Below are 24344 nucleotides of genomic sequence, written 5' to 3'. Positions count from 1 at the left end.
CCAAATGTCACTAATTTATCCAGGTAAGTTTTAGTCAGATAAAAACCTTACCTAGATAAATTAGAGATGCTCCAGGGTAGGGCTACTTTAGCTGGATAAATTAAGCCAGATAATGTTGATATGGTAAGTTATGCAGGTTATGTCTGGTTGTGCAACAGACTAATCCTAAAGTTATCTGGATACATTTATCTGGATAACTTGGTTTTCATCAGCCATACCAGTTTAAATGGAGAAATTTCCTTACCTGTTAATTTCCTTTCAATTAGTCCTGCTACACCAGTCCAGCCCTTGACAAGTAGGTTGTTTTCCCCTACCAACAGATGGAGGCTGACAACAGCATTTTCCTCTGTGACATTATAGCTAGCAGCAGGAATCCAGTATCCTTCTGACAAAGCTTTGATCAGACCCCATCAATTTAAGAGGAATCAAATTTCAATAAGTTTCCCTGCGACCTACAAATGAAGGAAGGGCAAAAAACTTAACAACAACGGAAAGGAAACTACCCTGAACCAGAAATCTAAACAGAACAGCCTGAAATGATACAGCCTTGCTTCCCGAGTGAATACTGGAAAATGGCAATTCTGTGCGGGGGAGGGGGGGGGGGGCGGGAAATTCTGAGCAAATTCTGCGCTTCGCAGTAGCGCAGAATTCCCCCAGGAGTAAACTAGGCATCTAAATAGCACATGAAATTCAATGTACAAAGTGATGAATACAGACAAAAATAACTAACTATAGCTATATAATGCTGGGTTTGTTATTAGGAGTCACCACTCAGGAAAAGGATCTTAATATCACTGTGGACAATACAATAAAATCATCATCTCATTGTGTGGCAGTAGTTTTAGAAGCAAATAGAATGTTCTGAATGATTTGGAAAGGAATGGAGAACAAAACTGAGAATACCATAATGCCTCTGTATTAATCTATAGAGTGACAGCACCTTGAGTATTATGTTCAGTTCCGGTTGACATCTCAAAAAAAGAAATATAGTGGAACTAGAAAAGGTACAAAAAAGGGCAACAAATCATAAAAGGGATGACATTGCTACCTTACGAAAAAAAACTAAACAGGTTATGACTCTTCAGCCTGGAGAAGAGACGACAAAAGGGATATGATACATTAAGCTAAGGAATTTGCTACAGGAACATATTGGTCAAGGCATAGCTAAGTTTAAAAAGGGTTTAAACAAGTTCCTGGAAGAGAAGTCCATAAACAGTTATTAGCCAGGGAGACTTGGGGATAGCTACCACTTATCCCTGGGAGTGGGCAAGAAGAAATGGATCTGCTCTTGGGGATCTGCCAGGTACTTTCTTGAGATCCTAAATGGCCACTGTTGGACACAAGATAATGGACCCTTGGTCTGACCAATCATGGCACTTCTGATGTTTTTATGTTGTCCCAAGTGAAACTCAAGGATAGCCTCAGAAGACCACAGGAGACATAAAAGTTACTACAGAAGAAGAGTAAAAAAGTAACATTTACTCCTTGGCAGTTGTGAGGAAGTAAATAATTCACAGAGCCAGAAACAGTCTAGTGATGAGGAGAAAGTAGTTAACCAGAGAGATAGAGGGTCCTGTAAAGAAAACGGGTACGGCCACATTAAGAAAGAGGGGCAAAGAACAGGAGGCTGCTGGGAATTGTAGTCCCAGGAATCATAACCTAAAACCAGTAATGAACTGATGGCACAGGAACATAACATTCATTGAGGAATCCAGATAAGATTAATTAAGAATTTACTTGAGGGGTGGGGGGAAAGATTGTTAAGGAGGCAGAGAGTAACCAAAGAAGCAAGGGTTGATCAAAGCAGAGCCATGGTAGAGCAAGAAATACCACTCCATGTGAGGATATCCTTATAAGGGGACTGGAGAGAGCCTGCAGCTTGGGACCAGAAGCATGACAGGAGATGACAGAGAAGGGTATTTTGGTTTCGACATAGATTTTATGTCAGCCTGTGTTTAAATGCTTGCTGTACTGTCTGGCTTGACCCAAATGCCTCAGAGTTGTGTTAATTGTGTTGTTCTCCATGAAGGAGCAGAGCCTGAATGAAAATAAAGACACTGTCTGTCAGGCTGTTTTTGGGTGATTCAGCAGGTGCTCGGAGCATATCACAAATGGCGACTTGTCAGTTATCCAGCCAATGCCAGAGTAAACAAGCATTCTCTAAGTTGCTGTCTGGTTGTGCTTCTGTGCTAAAGGCAGAATTGGAGATAAGAGAGGGGCTTGTACATGTGAAAGGAGTTTAAGTGTTGAACATTATGCCTGCCTCCAGTGGGGTTAGGTCTGCTCATGGTGAAACTGCTAGCTAGCATGGTGAAAATAAAAACAAAGTATAGATATTATATTTGATTTAAAGTTCATTTTATCTTAACTGTCACTAGTTGAACAAAGCACCCAAAAAGCTTAGTGCAGCAAACCCTATTAATGGATGTCACTTGGGCCGGATTTCCATCAATGAGACCGCAACACATAGGAAGCAGAAAATCAAAGCAAAGGCATTTGGTCATTTCTGTTGCAAAAGAAATAATGAAAAATGTCTTTTACTGGAATTGCACTTTCCCTCAAAAATGTCTGTTTGCCAGTTGGCATTTCATAATCATCTTGAGCTATATCACTGAGGTCACATTGATGTCATGCCTGGAGACAAGGAGACCATAATTACAAAAACACACAGAAAAAAATTCTTGTTTGCTCAAAACCTTATTTCTGTAGCTGCAGAGTCTGCAAAATACCTCTTTCCATATATATTAGGGTTGTTTTTTTTTCTTTTTCCTCCAAAAAAAGATGCATTTCTGCTGCCAGGTTTGGAATTCAGTGTTGCTACCTGAATCCTTTTCCCAGAAGCTCACGCAGTTACTAGAAGCACCGGATATTAATTGGTAAAGTAGTCTGCTGCATCCCAGCCTGACGAATCCTGTCTGTAGCCCCCTCCCCACAGACTACAATGGCCTCCATGGAACTCAGGCAAGCTTTTCTGGAGACAGCAGAAAACCATAAAATCTTTTACATTGTGTTTTCTCCTCTTTCCCTGGATAAATCTTTTTTTTTTTAATCCATTAAAGCATCCTCATTAAATAACGAGTTCTTAGGCTGAAGGAGTCATCAATGCAACTGTCAAGTGGGAAGGTCCAGAAGATGGGGGTTAACCATCCGAGCGCAATCAATCTCTCTCGGACACGGCCTGCAATCTTTCAGTTCTTCCTGGGGTGGAGCTACTGATGTATCTTCTCCTTGCTTCTGACTCGATCCAGGAGAGGGTGCAGCCCTTCAAGGATCTGTCTTCTGAACGTCGGATGGAGGCTTATCGTGAGGAGAATGGAGTGGGGCGGGGAAGAGAAAGACAGGTGGGCATCTCCAAAATGGACAATTCCAAACCTCCCAGCCCTCAGCAAAGTGTATCCGTGTTGAAGGACAGCTGAGCCTGAAATGGCAAAAGCAGAACATGACAGTCAAACTGAACCCTTCAAAGCGCTAAGGGCAGCTAAAATAGGAGAACTCTCCATGAACACTAGGACTCTTTCAAACAGCTCTGGTTACAACTATATGAAAAAGCCACCTCAAAGGATACATCATTAGCTCACATTCTGTAGACATTAAGAGGTCCATATTCAAAGTAGCTTTCAGAGTTACCCAAACCCCAAGGCTTACATTTTCCACCCCTCTAATTGGATACTTTTATCTGGTTAGTCACTGGGGGCGTTCTGGAGTCATTCAGGGGCGAGGTGAAGTTATGATGGTCACGGCTTGAAGCAGTTTTAATGTTATCCAGGTACATGGATCCGGATAACTTTAACCCTACCTGGCTATGTTCAGAATATAGCCAGGTAACTAAAAAAAAAAATAATTCCCTTCCAGGCCAATAGGCCTGATCCCCCAGCCTCATCCCATCTCAGCCAGAAAATACTTTAAAAATATGTCTGGGCATAGCACCTGATCCCAGCCCCCCCCCCCCCCCCCACACACACACACTTCTCACAACCTTCCAAAATAAAATTTTTAAAAAAGACATGGGCCATAGTGATACCCACTTGCAACCTTTGCCCTCCATCCTTGTGACCCGCCTGGACCCTTCCAAATCCAAGCCAGGAGGTGGTTTATAGTCTTAGCGCACTCCCAGTCACGTCCAGCATTGCTCTGTTAACAATGCCGGCAGTCTATGCTACTAATTTTGCTGTCAGGCATAGGGGATCAGGTGCCATTCACAGGCATATTTTAAAGTGTTTTGTGGTGTGGGAAGAGCCAGGGGGGAATCAGGCCTGCAAGGGTGGTTTTTTTGGTTACCTAGCATATTCATAATATATCCGGTTAGGTTTAACTTATCCAGGTAATATTACCCAGATGACATTAGCCGACTGTATTTAGCAGGAGACTTGTCCTCTGAATATCTGTGACAAGTTATTTGGACAGCTTAAGCTGGATAACTTGTCTGTTTCAGCTTCCGTACTAAAAGTTTGTTTAAGTTCCCCAGGAATTTTTTTTTTTTTTGTTATAGGGGGAAGGGGTAAGATTTCTTTCTATCTTGGTAGCATTCCAGAAGGACACTGAGGCAACCTTTTTCACTCATCCTGTTTCAGTGCTCAAAGCATGGGCCTTTTCAGTAGGAAGGATTCTGAGCTAACTTAATCTGACTGCCAAAAAGCATCTCCTGCCGACAAATCCATGACTCTTTGGAAACATGCAAAATAGTGAAAAAAGTGTAATTCCACAATTTATTGCACCATCTGGCTCCCCCCCCCCAACCCCTGTTTTTTGATAAAATCTTAGATTCCTCAGTAGTCCTTTACTTCAGCAGAAAGTAGGAAAGGCCATATGAGATTTTGCTCTTTTTTACAGACCAGAAAGATAAGAGGGGGCTCCAGTAGGAACCTGACCAGAACCCCGAATGTCAGACTTTACTCCCCAAGTTACACCGCATCAAGTCTAAAGATGCTGCACCACTGCAAATTCTAGTCTACGACTATACAACCTTTCTTGTTCAATGAAAGTGTTCTTGCACAGGGCGACTTTGTTTTATCTTGTTGAAATTTTTGTTCTTTTTTTTTTACTGTGGGCTCAGGAACATCTCACCCTCTCTTCCTCAAAGCTGATCAGCCCCTCGTCGTCAGTTTCCAGGTCTTCCGGCTCCTCCACCACCAGAGCTCGCAGCTCCGTGGGTGCGGAACGTGGCCTCAACAGGCTCAGGATGCGATCCAGTGGGGACTGACCCGCACAGCTGGGGACGGCTTCCTGCTGCTCCAAGTTATCACTCTGTTTCTTGGCAAAGTTTACAAACACCTGGAGGGGGCAGAAGGGGGAAAGAGGGGAGGAGAGGTAAAAGAGAAGGATTGAAGGGGAGGAAGAAGGGGAGAGAGGAGGAGAGATGAAATGGAGAAGAAAAGTATGGCATAAGGAAAAAATGAGTGAGAGGAGAAAAAGAAAAGAACAAGATATAAAACAAATACAGGGAAAGAATAAAAAAAGAAGAGATGGGAGAGGGAGAGAAAGAGAAGCAGATTTAAGAACATAAGTGCCTGAAATGCAATCAAACCCTCAGTTTCTAGTCTGGTGGTTCATCTCCATCCCAGACTATTATACTTTGGAATAATGAATAATTGTCGCTAAATCTAAATAGTAAAAAAAAAAGTGGCACGATCAACAAATCAATCGAAGAAAACAAAACAGCACGAATCACAGATGATACCTATGGGGAACACAGGCAAACACCAAGCTTTGGCCCCAAACTGCTGGATTGTGAAACTGGCTTTGGACAGACTCCAGAAATCTGTGCTTCTACTAAGAGCTCCCTAATCATCCTAGAAATTCAGATGATTTCTCTGGATTTAGTTTTAGTTTGATCACAGATTCGAGGCAATCATTAACCTGAGGCACAGCTGCAGCTTGGTCCTGACCTATGTACTTGAGTTCTATAGCATCTGTGTGCACGCAGTGTTCTAAACCATAGCTAGTGGTCACACCTGCCAGAGGAGCCACAAAGACATCAAACAAGAGGCAACAAAACAGATCCCTGAGGCACCCCACAAGACAGAGAAGTCATTATGGAATTTTCACCTCCCCAAAAAATACATTGTTGATGACTAGATAGTAATGGTATCTTCCCTCCTCCCATCAACTGCAGGTGGAATAACAGAAGTTGATGATCTTGATCTAAGGTATCAAATGCTGCTGATAAATCTAACTGAATCAGCCATGCATCTATTCCACCCTCTCCCCCCACTGCATGCAGGGACCTGTAGTTTCAATTTTCTTAAACCAGGTCTGGCTCAACCTGTCCTCCAAAAATGAAGCCAAATGGTAACCCAAGGTGGGCCCATGATCTTCCATGATCATAACACAGAAAAAACATAACCTCTGAATAATGAATAGTGCAGTGCATTCTAATATATTTCTACAAAATCTGTTTAAATCACATACTACTTTGCCTTTAGACTATTATCCTAACAATTAGGATAACCACTGAGATGCACAGTAATTAATATTATGATATAGATAATGTTATTATATATATTTTTTATTGGGATAGGAATGAGTAAGATATTGTACAAACAGGCCATTTGGACATGCGTTTTCACCGTGCTAGCTCTACCCCTTATTCAGTAAGGGGTAATAGCGCGTCAAAAACACGCATCCAACCCCCCCCCCCCCGAAACTAATAGCGCCCGCAACATGCAAATGCATGTTGATGGCCCTATTAGTTATTCCTGCGCGATTCAGTAAGTAAAATGTGCAGCCAAGCCGCACATTTTACTTTCAGAAATTAGAGCCTACCCAAAGGTAGGCGTTAATTTCTGCCAGCGCCGGGGAAGTGCACAGAAAAGCAGTAAAACTGCTTTTCTGTACACCCTCCGACTTAATATCATGGCGATATTAAGTCGGAGGTCCTAAAAGTTTAAAATAATTAAAAAAAAAAATGTTAAATCAGCCCGCAGCTTGAAAACTGGACGCTCAATTTTGCCGGCGTCCGGTTTCCTAATCTGTGGCTGTCAGCGGGTTTGAGAACCGACGCCGGCAAAATTGAGCGTCGGCTGTCAAACTTGCTGACAGCCGCCGCTTCCGTCAAAAAAGAGGCACTAGGGATGCTCTTGTGTCCCTAGCGCCTCTTTTTACGGTGGGCCCTAATTTGCATGTTTGTCCCCCCTGAATCGCGCACACAGAGAGCGGGCGCTCGCCCGCTCTCCCGCAACCTTTACTGTATTGGCCTGAAAGTAATTAGATGGAGTTGGTGACTTCACAGCTCCCTCCCATCCCCCCCCCCCCCCACACCCATTGCTCCTGCACTGCCCTGTCCTTCCAGCTGAGTGGACACTACTTACATTGTCCAGGGTGGTCTGGCTGACAGAATAGTCTTCAATCCCTAGGACATCCACCACCTGCTCCATTTTGCTGAATACCTGTGCCAGTGAGATCTGGTCTGACTTCAGTTGGTACTGCACCTTCGTGTGGTGTCTCTCCTATAGAAAAACAAAGCAGCCCCTAAAGCAACTACCACAGGAGCCAGGTTCTAAGCACAGAGACAACACATGCCCCTCCTCCCCTCCCCCACTTGGATTATTTTGATCTGAGCTGCTGAGCATGCTTGAGATGGAGGATCATGCATTGGCAATACAAAAGCAGACCTTTTGGCCATATATAACAGGCCAAGAAATCTAAATTACTCCTGTGGAACTTCTAAAGATCGATACATGCGTAGGAATCTTCATTTGCAGTTTTGACTCTGTTTTTTCCCAGAAATATATCAGTGTTTCTTATATCAAACAGTAATGGGAGAAAATCAGCGGGGAAAAAATACGAGTCATCTGTTTCCATTGATTTTCTCTCAGTTTTGTTATACTAAAATACAAACTGAAACTGAAGGTCCCACTCCCTATACATGTGCAAAAAAAGTGAAACTCTCACAGCCAGCCTATAAAGCAGCCAAGCAATGATAAATCACTCAAAAATGCCCTTGTCTTTCATGGTTGAAAAGCATTCCTGTTTTTTTTTATACATCCCAAATAGTATTGCTAAGTTAATGAAGCACCTTTGCTTATTTGTACATTCTGATTGATTATAAGCTACTCAATGCTACTCTGAAGGTGGCAGTCATTAGAAGCAAGGCAGACTATACACACTACAAAACAAAATGAATGACCCAAGGCAGGAATTTATTTATTTAAAATATTTATATGCCATCCAATCACAAAAGCTGAGAGCGGTTTACGACAAAACTGTTCTAAAATAAAATAACAGAAGAAATTAAACACATCAAAACTCAAACATCAGAAAATGCACTATCTCCATTTCAAAAGGCACATCAATTGAAATCAGTGACTACCTGTCTTCAGAGTTTCAAATAGCACAGAAATAAAGAACGTTTTCAGCTGTTTTTTTTTGAATGATTTTATAGAAGTTGTTAGCCACAATTCAGCTGGCGAAGTGTTCCACAATTCAAGAGGAGCAACAGAAAAAGGTCGCTCCCGGGTCTCCAGCAGACGCACTCTGTGCAACAAAAGGGACCTCCAGGCAGCCTCTCTGGGAGGAACTCCAGGATCTAGCGGGGTTATGAATGGGGAGCACAGAGACTGAACCATGGTGGGTTCTCTCAGCTGATCATTTTGAATATCAAAGAAGTCACATTATACTTTACTTTCATCTCGACGTGCAGCCAGTCTAAGGCACATAAAGTAGGCGAAATATGGACGGATACTGTGGCCTCATCAGCAATGCCCTGCAGCAATGGCCGTGCAAGACGGGGGCGCCGTAGAGGCAGGTTCTGATTGAGCTAGAAGCCCAACAGAGGAAACTGCTAAGGCAAAACTATACCCAAAACAAATTTTTACAAAAGTGGTCCTCAGCTGTGGTGCAAACCTAGAGTCCATATTCACACACACTACGGATAGCAAAATTAGCTGGATAACGTATCCAGCTAACTTTGGAGGTATATTCAATAGTGCAGCCACACTGTTGAATATACCATATTTTTCGCTCCATAAGACGCACCTGACCATAAGACGCACCTAGGATTCAGAGGGGGGAAATTAAAAAAAAAAATGGTGTGCTAAACCGGCTTTGTTCCCAGGCGTCTGTGCGTCTTATGGAGCAAAATAGAGGTGTGCATACAAATCTTTTTTTGTCCCCATTTTGTTTTCGGGTCTGGGGAGGGCCATTTCGATCCACTCCCCGGATCAGAAAACTTTTATTGTTCTCTTTGTGTGGAAAAAAAAACAAAAACAAAACCCCATCCCAACCCTTTAAATTTAATTAACTACAACCCCCCACCCTCCTGACCCCCCCCCCCAAGACTTGCCAAAAGTCCCTGGTGGTCCAGCAGGGGTCCGGGAGCGATCTCCTGCTCTTGGGAAGTATTCAATTTCATTCTGGTCTGCAATTCCACTTCCAGCTTGCAAGTAAATTCTCCTGCAAGTTACAGAGTGTATAAAGTTCTCCAAACACTGGCAGCAGAAGGAAGGCCCTAACCTTGTCTGACTGTATTAAAGGAAAGAAAAGTATCAGGTAAGCAGTAATTTCACCTTCCTCTTCATCCAGTCAGACCAGGCTGATCAGTGAGATCTACTCAAACTCATAGGGTGGAATGCTGCCCCAGTCCCTCAGCGACAGCGCTGAGGTGCAGTAAGCCTTCTCTCGAGCTCTGACATTCAGGCAGTAATGTTCAAGACAACGATGTCACCAAAGGAGAGATCAATCACATTTCCACCCAAGAAACTGCTTGCACTCTTGTGGAATGAGTTTGCACCAGCTTTGGCATGGGAGAGTACACAAACTACTGTAATTATCTCCTTAACCCAGCATGCCACCTCAGTCCTATAGGCTACCACATTCTTCTGCGGTATACCACCCACAAAGAGATGATCAGAGGGTCATAAGGTGCTAGAGAGAGAGCTACAAAGATGTCTCCTCATGTCCGAGGGACGAAGGAGCGTATAGTCTTCAGAATCCATCTATTTGATAAAAGAAGGCAAAGAGGCTGACTAAAGCAAATGAAAATCTGAAATGAACTTCTGAAGGAAGAGGGGAACTGTACAAATCTGAACATTTTCCTTTGGAACAAATGAGAAAGGCTTCCTAACAAGACCGTGCTTGCAACTCAGGAACCCTCCGAGCCCATGAAACAAACAGCAACTAAGACGACGTCTTCAAAATGAGCAACCTTAAAAATAGCCTTAAAAGATGGAAACTACGTCTCCACCAAGGATGATAAACTAATTTTGGGTCCCAAGGCAGAATCAGAATCTGGGGTGGCGGTCTAAAATGCTTAAAGCCTCTCAAGAACCAAGAGACATCTGGATGAGAAAATAGCTACCTACCGCAAATATGATCAATATATATATCAAATATATCAAATATATTTATATAAATAAAAATGTTAAATAGTTTGGACAAAATCGCTAATCTTAGAACCACTGAACCGATTGCTTTCAAATTTGGACACAACCTTCATTTCACATACAGGAAGGTTCTTCTGTACTTAGATATGTCACACCTGTGACAGGTAAAATAGGTTTAAAAATTGTTTCAAGAAAACAGCGACATCTGCTGGACGTAAGTGCCATCTGTTACACCTTACACTAACACACGCTACACTAATCATTTCGCCAGTCCAGGTCCACATTTCACTTCCATTTTAACACATTCGCGCACTTTTTTCACCGGAAGATAACTATTTCCTTTACAGATAAAATACACCCACCACCCTCCTCACACCCCCCACACACATGCCAAATTGATTTACTTCCCAGGCCCTCACAACACACACAAAACCTGACAGAAATCCGGGAGGCTCCAGCGGGGGGCCAGGACCGGTCCGGGACACATCTCCTGCACTACGGCTGTCGGCTGCCAGGAATCAACCTGGCACCAAAGGCCCTTTCCCTTACTATGCCACTCGGGGACACCAATGGCGGCAGTAGCCCATGTGACATAGTAAAGGCGAGGGCCCCTCGGCGCCATTTTCAGGACTGGCAGCCGGCGGACCTTTGCCCTTACTATGTCAGAGGACCTACCGCTACCATTGCTCAACCCCACTGACATAGTAAGGGCAAAGGGCTGTCTGAACCCGTTTCAGTGCTCGCAGCTGACGGACCAACGCCAATACATCGCTCCCAGACTGCTCCTGAACGCCTGCTCCATCGACTGACATTTTTATCAGGTCTCGGGGGGTCTGGAGGGTGGGGGGTGGTAATGAATTTATTGTGAACATCTTGGGGAGGGGTCATGAGGGGGGGGCAGGTTTCATTCATTCAGCAACTCTGGGGGGGGCGGGGGGGGGCTACTGTTTTTCACAGGGCTGGGGGGGAGGGGCAGGAGAGTGTGGGGTGGTTAGTTTAAGAGAACTTTTCTCATAGGGTTATTTTTTAGGGGAAGGGGGATGTTCACACACAAATACATACACTAAACTTGCACGATCTCGGGAACGCACCAAAATAGCCCTCCCCAGACCACAAAACAAATTTGGAAGTGCAAATTTGGTTAGGCACTCCCCTATTTGGCTACATAACGCACACAAATGCCCAGGGACAGACCACACGTAGCATCAACAATTTTAATTTCCCAGGTCTTGGGAGGGGGCAGGAGGGTGGGGGGGTTATTATTTGATTTAAAGGGTTGGGATTGGGGGTTTTTTTTGGGGGTGGGGGGGTTCCCACAGAAATAGAAAGACAAAGGTTTTCTGATCTGAAGGGTAGGCAGTAGGCGGGGGGAGGTGACAGTGAGGGGAGGGAGAATGAGGGGGAAGGTGAGTGTCAGGGGAGGGAGAATGAGGGGAGAGGTGAGTGTGAGGGGAGAGAGTTGGAGTGGGGACAGGGGAGGGAAGGGGGGGTGAGTGACCAAGGGGGAGGAGGATGAGTGACTGAGGTGAATGAGCAAGGGGAAGGGGGAGGGAGGGTAAAGAACCCGACTCTGCCACTGCAACGCGTGGCCGGGTACCGCAAGTATATATATATATACATATATATATATATATATGTATATATATATATCAAATATAGCAAGAGAGAGATGCTAATTGTATCTTCAATGTATTAAGAGCCAACCTCTTAGAGAGGCCTTCCTGCAAAAAATTCCAAAACCAGAGGAACAGGTACAGCCCCAGGAAGACATTGATGCCCAGAATGCCAATCCTCACAAACTCACCAAAACTGTATATAAGCTAAGGAAGTGAAGAATATTCCAGTTTCCTTAGTCTGAGAGGAAACCTTCACTAAACATGCCCTCTAAAGGGCTAAACCATAAAACAAAACCAATTCAGTTCCTTGGGAAACACTGGACCCTGGGAAAGTAACTCCCTGTGAAATGTTTTCATAGAGGGCTGTTGCACGGCAGACACTAGAGATCTGCATACCATGGTCAATGGTTCCAGGATAGAGCAAACAGCTGAATGAGCTCTGGATGCTTGGCAGTCTTTTGAAGAAGTCTGCCTATCATGGGCCAAGGGGGAAACACACATAACATTCCCTCAGGTCCACTCCTGGACCAGGGCATCAAACTCAGCTAAACGAGCGTCATTCTTCTGGCTGACAGATCTGCACACATTTGCATTCTGGCTGATCACCATCAGATCCCAGTCTGACTGGCCCCTACTTTGCGACAATCTAATCAAAGGTCCTTTGAGAACGGAACCATCCTCCTGGGTCTATGACACTGCAACTGAGGCAATCCACTTCAACATTGTCTTGCCTGCCCTGTGACAGGCTGACATGGCCTGAAAATTCATTTCTGCCTAAGAAGAAGAGACCCCATATCTAAAACCCTTGAAGACTTGTGTATGCTACTGCCGTAGCCTTGTTCGACATAACTCTGACCACCTGCTCCACTAACTGATGAATGAACTGAAGGAGAGCCAGCCGAATCACCCTGGGTTCCAAACAACTGATGGACGAACTTGCTTTTCCAAGTGTCCACTGTCCCTGATCATACAGTTCCTGACAATGGCCATTAAACTGGCATCTGATATCACTATGATGCAGGCCAGGGTCAACAAGTTCACTTCCCATTCCAAGTTCTTGCCATCCAGCCACCATTGCCAGCTCTGCCTTATCCACTCCAGCAGTGGCATTCTCACAGAATAGTCTTAGGATTCTACCTGGAAAACAAGGCCTTTGAAGAGGTTGCATATGTGCCCTCACCCATTGTACTATAACTAAAGCTGCCACCATATAATTGAGAGTCTGGGGATCACATCATCAGGTGAAAGGCTGTCCCCAACACCCGGATCTGGCCACACAACTTCCAAACTCTTTGTTCTGTTAGATATATCTGACCTGTCTTCATTTTGAACTGAGCTGCAAGTAATCTAGTGTCTGAGATGGCTGAAGATTGCTCTTGGAAAAAAATCGGCAATTCAGCCCAAGTCCTTTAACAATTGGATCACTCACTGAGAAGCTGAAATGCTCTCCTGAAAGAACTTCATTATTATCACCCAATCAATTAGATAAGAGTGTATCAAAATACCCTCCTTGTGCAGTGTCACTGCCACCACCACCAGCATCTTCAATAAGGTTCTCAGAGCTGTTGCCAGCCCCAAGAATAGAACCTGAAATTGAAAATGGTGACCTAGTACCGCAAACCTCAGGCGTCCTGATAATCTTTCCAGATTGAAATATGAGGATAAGCTTCCAGATCCAAAGAGGTCATACATTCTCCCTTCTAAACCATCATGATTACTAATCTTAAGGTTTTCATCCTGAAGTGGGCTACCATCAAGAAGTTGTTGATCCACTTCAGATCCAACATGGGGTGAAAAGAACCTTCCTTTCTTTTGGGACCACAAAGTAAATAGGATAGCATCCTAGACCTTCCTGGTCATCTTGAACCAGAACTACAGCCTTTGAATGGAGAAGTCTCTGTAGCGTAGCCTTTACAGCCTCCCTTTTCTTGACCGAGCTACAAGGACAAGCCATAAAAGCATCATAAATAAGATGTGCGAAGCCAAGGGCATAACCATTTTTTTCTGGATAATCCTGCATAATTTAGGCCTATCTCTAATATAACAGAGCAATGACCACCTATCGCTGGCAGACCCCTAAGCACTCACTGTACCATCCTTGAGGAACTGGAGGCTGCGGCTCTCTCCTTACCTTCTTTCTTGGTTAAAAGGACTGGACTGGAGTCTAGAATATGGCCTAGACCATTGTCCTAGAGAACTCTGGTTTGCTGTGAATATCCTTGAGTTTCAATACCCATTGTGAGATGAGGAACTCTGAGATGGGGCTTTTGTTCAATCATCTGGGAGCTCTGGGACCTTCAAGTTGTCCCATGCCTTTGCCAGCCTTCTCCAAATAAGAGCTGACCCCTAAAGGGTAGCTTATTCAAGATTGTTTTGGAGATCGAGTTTTCTGACCAGTTGCATATCCAGAGAAGCCGCCGAGCTGCTATTATGGATGCCACTCCCCTGGCCGAGATATGACCCAAATCATAGCTGGCATCTGCCAAATATGCTGCTCCTGGTCCTAATGGCAAAGATTCCTTCTCTAACTCTTCTTGGACACCTTGCACCAGGCACAGGCCAGATCACAACAACACAGCAAGCCACTGATATCTGAAATGCCATGCTCTGACGTGGAAAGCTGATGTTTAAAAAAAAAAGGATGCCCATAGCTACAACATATGCAAGACAGCTAAAACAAAATAGAACTAGTAAAAGAAAGACAAGAAGAGCTCCAGGCAAAAAGAGAAAAATTTGAAGAGCTGACCTTGAGAACAGCTTCTGGAAAATTCCTATTGAAAAACCGCACCACTTCCTTCACATTCAGGCTGGATTTCGTCCGCACCGTAATCATATAACCATCACCAAATCTGTGGAAGGACAAAAGCACACAGCAAAATTCTCCAGGTGCACACAGCCTCCCACAGGGTCACCTGATCTGGCACATACCTGTCAGGAAATCACACACAATATTCCCAGCAGGCATGGTAAACAACCTCCTAATGAATATGCATGTTATAAATGTGTATACAAGTGAAGTACTGTGCATGCAGATCTATTGCATGCATATTCATTATGGATATCCCAACAACCTGGGCAGACTGGTGTCCAAGGACTCAAAGTTGCCTGTGGAGTCTCATTGACATTAAACTATCTCTTGCTATCTGATGAATAAAGCACTGTATAACAGCCTGAATTTTTAAATTTGACACCTGCAAGTCCGTTTTGAAAATTAGCAGGACTGCACACACCTTTGCATGGTATAGGCTCGCACATTTACACCTGCCAGACAGCAGTATGTACGCAAATGATTCCCTGCCCCCAACCTCCGCCCCCAGGAATGAATCTTTGTAGTATGCATGAAATCACTTCCGTGCATACTTTTATGCATACAACCCCGGAGTAATTTTCAAAATGCTGTTTTGCAGGCATAAGTGCTTTTGAAAATTATCTCCTTATTGTTTTAGCTGTAGTCCTACATCTAATTATTACATGGCTAAAACATTAGCACTAGTAAGGCTGTTTCCACTGATCACAATGCAGGCTGCCTTCAAGTCATACAGATGGCTTTATTAATCAATATTAAGTACTTTAGAGCCCTTTATACCCATAACACTACACTCTAGGATGCAATTCATCACATTTTCAAGAAAGTTAAATATGCTTGGTAGGAAGAACAATACATAGCAATTTGGCCTGATGCACAGTTGTGTGTGTCACTGCCGTTTTATAGCAATGAGGTAATGCCTTTTTGGCTAAGATTATATATAAAATCTGAGTCATGAGCCAAGGATAGCCCCTGTACGATTTATGTTATTAAATATCCTGCCTCTTTACCCAAGCAGAGAAACACAATTGTTTGGACCCTGGGCAAACAGGGAAGATTAAACCTCCTGCAAACAACACAATAACATAGTAGATGAGGATAGATAACCAATTGGTCCATTCAGTTTGCCAAGTTTTTCCTGACTATATTTATCTATCTAAAACTATCTTCTAGTTTTCAGCCATACGTACTTAACCATCTGCAGGATATCACCCCTTATCCAAGTCAATCTTGTCAAGCCAAAGATCAATTGGGGTCTATAGGACTGCAGCCATCATATTCTCTGTTTCTGTGTTTTAACTACGACACCCGCCTTAGCCATGCTTTTACCTAACTTCTCAATTCTGATTGCAGTACTATCCTTATATTCTGTCCCATTATTCCTACTGATAGATTATTTCACATATCTACCACCTTCTCATTGAAAAGAAAATGATTCCTTACCTTCTAATTTTTGTTCCTGTGGTACCATGGATCAGTCCAGACCATGGGTTATGTCCCCCTTCCAGCAGATGGAGTCAGAGCAAAAACTGAGAGGGCGGTCCCTCATAACTGGTGCGCCCTCTGTAAACCTTCAGTATTAAGAATATCCAAGCAATAAGGAAAAAACACCTTGGGTGGATCAATACAAATTGAATATCATGGATCAATACAAAATTGAATATCAACTGTAAACAAGTCTAAGCAAAAAACTTGCAACCTGAACTCTTAATCAGTCCCAAACCGATCCTGAAATAATTACACAGTCGAGCTGAAAGATTATCCCAAAGAACCCCCAACAATCCGTAGGGTGGGCGTCTGGACTGATTCATGGTACTACAGGAACGAAAATTAGCAGGTAAGGAATAACTTTCTTTTCCCTCTACGTACCAGGATCAGTCCAGACCGTGGGATGTACCAAAGCTTCCCTAAATAAGGTGGGCCACTGATAGCCCAGCTCAAATGACCTGAGCCCCAAAGGAGCCCACGATCGGTGGTTGAAGATTCAAGCGATAGTGATGTGTGAATGTGTGAAATGACTTCCAGGTAGCCGCTCTGCAAATCTCCTGTAGAGAAGCCGCTCGGCTTTCTGCCTAGGAGGCTGCTTGAGCTCGGAGAGAATGAGCCTTTGTACCGTCTGGCGGTGGACCCCCAGCGCCAACGTACGCCGTAGAAATTGCTTCCTTTAGCCAGCGGGCAATGGTGGTTTTAGAAGCCTTGTTTCCCTTCTGGGGACCACTCCAGAGGACAAGAGGTGATTTATTATTATTTATTTATTTATTTATTTAAAACTTTTCTATACCGTCACTAAGTTAGGTACCATCATAACGGTTTACAATAAGGCACAAATATTAATATTGGAAAAGATTATGAATTCTATTATTATACATGTGCCAAGACTTTACGGTAACAAAGTAGTTATAAAAACTCATAATTGGAAGTGTTATGTTATGTCCATTTATTTTGAGCGGGAATAAAAGAGAAACTGTCATCTTATTCTAGATATTTGAGATTAAAGATTAAAATAGAATATGTACCCGTGTTGATTTGGGTAGTGTGTTTAGGGTGTGCTGCCAATCGCTTTTCTTTTTTCCAGTGTTCTACTCTCCTTTCTCTTTGTTGTATGCTTGTTTGAATAACCATGTTTTTAAATGTTTTCTGAAGGTTTTGATGTTTCTTTGTAAGCGGATCTCGATGGGCATGGAGTTCATACTAGCATAGGACCTGCTAAGGAGAGCACTCTTTCCCTTACTTGGGTTAGTTTGGCTGTTTTGATTGAGGGGGTGGACAGTAAAGCTTTATTAGCTGATCTCAGGTTTCTGTTAGGGACGTGTACGTGGAGGGCTGTATTCAGCCAATCAGCATTTTCATTATGTATTAGCTTATGTATTGTACAAAGGGTTTTATACTGTATTCTTTGCTCAATGGGTAGCCAGTGTAATTCCATCAGGGTTTCCGTGATGTGGTCTCTTTTACTTTTACCAGTCAGAATTCTGGCGGCCGTGTTCTGCATTATTTGGAGTGGTCTAATTGTTGTGTATGGTAAACCAAGTAGGAGGGCATTACAATGGATAATAAACGGAAGCATTGGTAGCCTCCAGACATCGAAGGAGGATGCACTTGACATTGAGGCGTCTAAGCTCTCTGGAATCCTCATCCTGGAAGGGCGGCAGCTCCACCAACTGATTCAAATGAAAGAATGAGACCACCTTTGGTAGAAAAGATGGTACGATACACAAGGATACCCCTGAATCCGTGAAGCATAGATAAGGCTCTCTACATGACAAGGATTGAAGCTCTGAAATTCTGCGAGCAGAACAGATAGACACCAGGAATACTGTCCTGAGAGTGAGGTCCTTGAGGGTAGCTCTCTTCAGAGGTTCAAACGGTGGACCGCCTAGAATTCGAAGGACCAAATTCAAGCTCCACGAAGGACCTAAATTGCGTATCGGTGGCTTCACATGCTTTACTCCCTTTAAAGACCGGACTATGTCAGGGTGCGATGAAAGAGTAGTTCCATCCTGATGATGGAGGGCACAAAGGGCTGCCACCTGTACTCTGAGGGAATTGTAGGCTAATCCCATCTCCAGACCTTGCTGCAAGAAAGATAAGATCTGGGGTATTGTCGCATGAAGTGGAGAAATTTGTGTGGACTAGCACCAAGACTCAAAAACTTTCCAGACCCGGACATAGGACATGGAGGTGGAAGACTTCCTAGCCTTGAGAAGAGGGGAGATAACAGCCTCTGGGTATGCTCTTCTTCTCAGCCGGTGCCTCTCAAAAGCCAGGCCGCTAGACAGAAGCGATCTCCGTGGTTGAAAAATACTGGGCCCTGTCGGAGAAAGTTCGGCAGATGTTTCAGTTGAAGTGGGCCGTCCACCACTAGGGTTGACCAAGTCTGTAAACCACGGCCATCGAGGCCATTCCGGAGCTACCAGGATCATGGGCCCCTGGTGACTCTATTCTTCGGAGCACCTTTCCCACTAGACGCCAAGGCGGAAAGACGTAGAGCAGGAGGTCCCGCGGCCACGGGAGGACTAAGGCATCAATGCCATTTGCGCCTTGTTCTTCTTCTGCGACTGAAGAAGCGTGGATCCTTCGTGTTCCTTTGAGTGGCCATCAGATTGAGATGGGGAGTCCTCCATCGCGTGAAGAGGAGTGACACTGCTTCCTGGGACAGCTCTCTCTCCCCGGGATCTAAGCGTTGGCGACGTAAGAAATCCGCTTGAACATTATCTACGCCTGCAATGTGAGACGCCGTCAGATAGGACAAATGGAGTTCCGCCCACGGCATTAACTTGTTCATCTCCTGAGCGACATGGAGACTCCTTGTCCCTCCCTGACGGCTGATGTACGCCACTGTCGTTGCGTTGTCGGAGAGGATTCAGACTTCTCGGCCTTGGATTACAGGCAGAAAGCGCTTCAGCACCAGATGAACCGCTCTTGTCTCCAGACAGTTGATGGGCCACACTGACTGAACTGGCGTCCACTGCCCCTGAGTCGATTGCCATCCGCACACAGCCCCCCAACTGACGAGGCTAGCATCTTGTCATAATGATCGCCCACTGCGGAACCTCTATGTCCACCACTCTTAGCAAGTGATCCAGGTTGAGCCACCAGGTCAGGCTGTCCTTGGCTAGAGATGATAGCGACAGAAGAGTCTGAAATTCCTGAAACACCGACTTCCAACGGGAGAGTAATGCTCTTTGCAAGGGACGCATGTGGGAAACGCCCAAGGCACGACATCTATAGTGGAGGCCATGGAGCCCAGCACCTGGAGATAGTCCCAAGCAGTGGGAAGTCGGAGGTTCCGAAAGCACTGAACCTGAGAGAGGAGAGATTGGGCCCGATCCAAACAAAGAGAGACTGTGCCCACTTTGGTGCCGAAATGAGCTCCCAAAAAGTCGAGTGACTGCGCTGGAGTGAGGCTGTTCTTGGCAAAATTGACGATGCAACTTAGCGACTGGAGGAGAAGTAATACTCTTTCCACTGAGTGCTGGCACAAATCCGTGGACTTCGCCTGGATGAGCCAGTTGTCCAAATAGGGATGGACCAGAATCCCTTCCCTTCGTAGGGCCACTGCCACCATCACCATAACTTTGGTGAAGGTGCGAGGAGCAGTCACCAGGCCAAATAGCAGGGCCTGGAACTGGAAATGCTGCCCTAAAATCTTGAAGTGGAGGAAGCGCTGATGCTTCTACAGGATGGGGATATGGGGATATGAAGATAAGCCTCCGTCAAGTCCAAGGACGTGAGGAATTCTCCCCGGTGTACCGCGGCAATCACTGAACGCAGGGTTTCCATCCTGAAGTGTGGTATCTTGAGAGTCCTGTTGACCATCTTGGGGACTACGAAGTAGACGGAATAATGGCCGAACCCTTGTTCCGGTACCGGCACTGGGAGAATGGCACCCGAATCCAGGAGCTGATCAGGTGTTTGTCGCACTGCGCACTGTCTGAAGAGACCGCACGGAGAGAAGACAAACCTGTCTCTGAGAGGTCGAGCAAATTCTAAAGCATAACTGTGCTGTAGAATATCAAAGACCCACCGGTCTGAGGTGATTTTGATCCACTCCTTGTAGAAGAGGGAAAGATATCCTTCTAGCCTGGGAACCGAAGAGTGGACCGGCAACGTTTCATTGGGCAGATGTAGCAGAAGCTCTGTGCGTACAGGAGTTCCGAGCCAGTCTCTGGCCTCGAAACGAATGAGACCTGGACTGCGACCTCGAAGAGGGAGTCCTATGAGGCACCGGTCTCGTCTGATGACAACGCCGTTGGCCTCCGAACCCCAAAAACAACAGAATAACATAAGACGGAATGTACAAAACAGATCTGTCACCGAAAACAAAGTTCTGCCTGCAAGTATCCAGAGAAGCTGAACACAGGCTTTTTATTTTTTTTTAAACTTTATAACTATGATCCATCCAAGGAAAGAATTAGAGGAAAACAAAGATTAAAGAAATTCTGTAAACTATCCTCTAAATGAACTGGGGAACCGATGATGCAACTGTCCATCTGCTGGAGTCAGAGAAATAATGAAGGTTTACAGAGGGCGCAGCAGTTATGAGGGACCACCCTCTCAGTTTTTGCTCTGACTCCATCTGCTGGAAGGGGGACATAACCCACGGTCTGGACTGATCCTGGTACATACAGGGAAGTACTATTTCCACTGAGTTTCTCTCCCTCCAAGTTCATATCATGAGCTCTTGGTCCTGGAATTTGCCTATGAATATCAAACCAAACCAAACCAAATCAACCAAAGCCCAAAACATCTTGGATGAGAGTATAACATCATTCCCCTGACAGTTCTTGTACTGGACTTGGACTTGTTTCTGCTTACCTGTTCTTCAAGTGCTGAATACTACCAAGGCATTTGAGGCGCCCATTTACCATGATAGCCAGTCTGGTGCAGAGCGCTTCACACTCTTCCATGCTGTGGAAAGAGAACATATGCACTAGCTTATTAAATCTGAAAACATTTAGGGGGTAATTTTCTAACTGCTTACACTAGTGTAAAGTCTCATGATGCAAGAGAGTACCATCAGCCTTTGAAGGGCAGGGGGAACTCCACTTTAATTCACTTGTGCATCTTCTTCCTATCAAACCATCAATCCTCTGCCCTTCTATCTTCCATTCAACCTCCATTACTCTGTCCTATCCTTCTTCCTTCCAATCACTTTATTACTACTTGCGTACAGTGCTTATGTTCCATTTATTTACTTCTGCAGTACCTCTCTATCCATCTTCTAGCCTTCATCCCTTTGGCATAAACGTTACATCTAATAGCTGAGGAATCTGAAATCCCAAGCAAGGATCCCCTTTCTACCTCATAGCCTTGAACAATTTTCTTAATTTCTTTCTTCTTAAATTTACATTGTAAATCCCTTACGGAAGGGACATAATCATCATCCTCTGAGCTGCCTTGTGTCCAACAATGAAGCTGCTTAAACTGAAGCAGGGTGCAGACAGCCAATGAACAAGATCTCCCCACCTTTGCTAATGAGCTGGTCATGTGGAATCAGTATGGTTCTATTCCTGAATCTGTGAAAATAAAACTCTGGCAGATGTGTAGTGGTTTAGTAATATAAATCTCTACTAGGGATTAAACCAAAGACCATCAAGCTGAAACAAGAGACCAAGCTGAGTTGCAACTTTTGTGCATGGTTATGGAGCCACCTGGAGTTTTAATTGTAATGTTATTTTTCTTGGGCCTCCTATTTCGTTCCATTTTGCCTTATTATCCTACACCAGCTGTCCAGGGCCAGCCAATAATAACCTTACTGACCTATGTGATGTAAGAACTACCGATCGCCCAGTTTTGATGATGTCAAGGATTAAATTCCAAAGGAAGCGGCGAGCCTTAGGGTCCATGCCTGTAGTTGGCTCATCCTGTAAACAAGGCAAAAATATCTATCGTTCCAGTTCTACAGAACTTAATTTCAATAATTTTAAGTCTTATTATTTTGTTATACTTGAGATACGATACAGCTTTGAAGGGGGATGCACATAGCACTCTATAACATGAAATACTAATACCCATTTACCAAGCATCAAAGCCTCCTATATATAACACTTTTCTGTCCTATTCCAGTACAGTTTTGCTTTCACTTTTTAGAATTCTGCTTTTTGAAACAAGTTTGCCTTAAGCATTTAAAAAAATTCCACAATTGCCTATTTCTATTACATTTAATTCATGGCAGAAATGGATGAAGAGTCCCAAATTTTCAATGTATCTATAAGGCCACACACATATATAAAGTATGTAAAGAAATGCTATTCACTGGTGATAGTAAAAATACCATAAAAAGTGTAGAAAACACAATGTATTGGGGCTTAGAGTTGAGCATGTGCTGAAGCACTAAAGTCTTGCAAAGTTTTGTGGCCCAGTAGGGAAATCGCACTTCTCAGCAGGAAAATAAAGGAAGGGTAGGGTTAGGGTTAAATGTGGCCTTGTGTACTCCAGGAGGAAAATCTCCTTACCAGAAAGATGAAGGCAGGGTAGCCAATCAGAGCAATGGCAGTAGACAGCTTCCTCTTGTTTCCACCACTGTATGTGCCGACTGGTTTGTCTGCATATTTGGTTAACTCCAGCTTGTCTAGTGCCCACTTCACTACCTAAAAAACAAAATAATCAAAGCTAAATGAAATATATTTTGTCTGCTACTTTCAGAGACTTTGGGGGTAACCATGAGCCCGATATTCAGTAGTGAAGTTGACAACAAAGTTAACCAGATAATTTTATCTGCTTAATTTTATCCAGATATTCAGCAGTACTTATCCTTACATGCTGCTGGATATACTATACCCAGATAAAGTTAACATGATGAAGTTATTCGATTAAGTTCGCCCTGACTAGACTTGTCTGGTTATCTTCAGTTGGTCAATGATGAATATCAGCATTCTTTGATTAAAGTTATTTGACCGGTAAGCAGAATAGAAATACTAATAAAGTTTCGCTGTGCCCGGAAACACCTCCAAATCCATCTCTTCTTATGTGGGTTAATCTAGTCCAGGCAAAATTTACCCAGAGCAAGAAGACATTTTTGAAAACAAAGACTTGTCAGGCAACTCTCAAAGTTATCCAGACAAATCTTTTGAATCTTACTTAGAATAACCATGCACTGCCCTGCTACTTGGACAGGTTCCAAAAACCCTGTGATTTTTAGCTGATAATGTCCTTTCTTTGAATCCAGCCAGACTAGCAGGAATTATCCTCCCAACCAGCAGATAGAATCTAACAGGTTTGCTGACATCACCCCTTATAGGCTCCCATGCTGACCTCAGCCTGCAACTATTCTATGTAGCAAGCTAAGATGAACATTTTTAATACACTAAACTTTTCTTCATCCCTCAAAGCAAAAACCAGAGGGCTTCAAAGGGAGAAACAAAAAACAGAAACAAGAAATGGGACATTACCTGCATTCCTTGATAAGATTTATTACCTGACCATCCAGTATGTTAACTAGCACACACAATCAGGCCAATACAGTAAGGCCCCGCTTGGCCGAGCGCACTGTTTAACCTGCAATTGGCCGCGCATTCTCGACACGCGTCTATTACCCCTTATACAGTAAGGGGTTTAGCGCATCAATAATGCGCAGCCAACCCCCCCTCCCCCCCACAAACTAATAGCGCTCAATACATGCAAATGCATGTTGCTGAGGCTATTAGTTAGTCCATGGGATACTGAAAGTAAAATGTGCGGCCAAACTCGGTAAAGTGTACAGAAAAGCAGAAAATACTGTTTTTCTGTACACCCTCCGACCTAATATCCTAGCAATTTTAAGTCAGAGGAACCAAAACTTAAAAAAAAAAGTAAAAGTAAAAAAAATCCTGCCCGGTTAGCAAAATGAAAGCTCAGTTTTACCAGCATCTGTTTTTCTAACCCGTGCTGTCAGCGGGTTCGAAAACAGATGTCAGTAAAATAGAGCGTTAGATGTTGACCCCGCTTACAGCCAACTTTACCGCTAATAAGGAGGTGCTAGGTATGCGCTCTTGTCCCTAGCGCCTCCTTATTAGTGCACCACCTCATTTAAATACAGAATTGCATGCCCAGGATAGGCGCCTGGGCACGTGTTGGGAGAGCTCAACACGGAGTGCCTGTTCTCCCGCATTTTTTACTGTA

General features: G+C 44.1%; 1 protein-coding gene across 3 annotated transcripts in view; it reads right to left on the bottom strand.

Moving 5' to 3' along the window:
- Nucleotides 1–2691: 2691 nt before the first annotated feature.
- The window catches only part of ABCA2 (ATP binding cassette subfamily A member 2), a 382666-nt gene continuing 361013 nt past the window's right edge, over nt 2692–24344 (bottom strand). For all 3 annotated transcript variants that reach the window (XM_029612786.1, XM_029612783.1, XM_029612787.1), the window contains 7 exons: nt 22700–22834; nt 22005–22108; nt 21060–21152; nt 14682–14784; nt 7308–7445; nt 5065–5271; nt 2692–3418 (listed from right to left, as the gene is read on the bottom strand). In XM_029612786.1, coding sequence (XP_029468646.1) covers nt 3383–3418; nt 5065–5271; nt 7308–7445; nt 14682–14784; nt 21060–21152; nt 22005–22108; nt 22700–22834 — 816 coding nt within the window. In that variant the 3' untranslated portion in view covers nt 2692–3382. The remainder of the gene's footprint in view (nt 3419–5064; nt 5272–7307; nt 7446–14681; nt 14785–21059; nt 21153–22004; nt 22109–22699; nt 22835–24344) is intronic.

This window comes from Rhinatrema bivittatum, chromosome 8 (assembly GCF_901001135.1).
Source record: "Rhinatrema bivittatum chromosome 8, aRhiBiv1.1, whole genome shotgun sequence".
Lineage (NCBI taxonomy): Eukaryota > Metazoa > Chordata > Amphibia > Gymnophiona > Rhinatrematidae > Rhinatrema > Rhinatrema bivittatum.
Note: the sequence above shows the minus strand (reverse complement) of the source record. Positions and strands in the feature narration are given on the sequence as shown.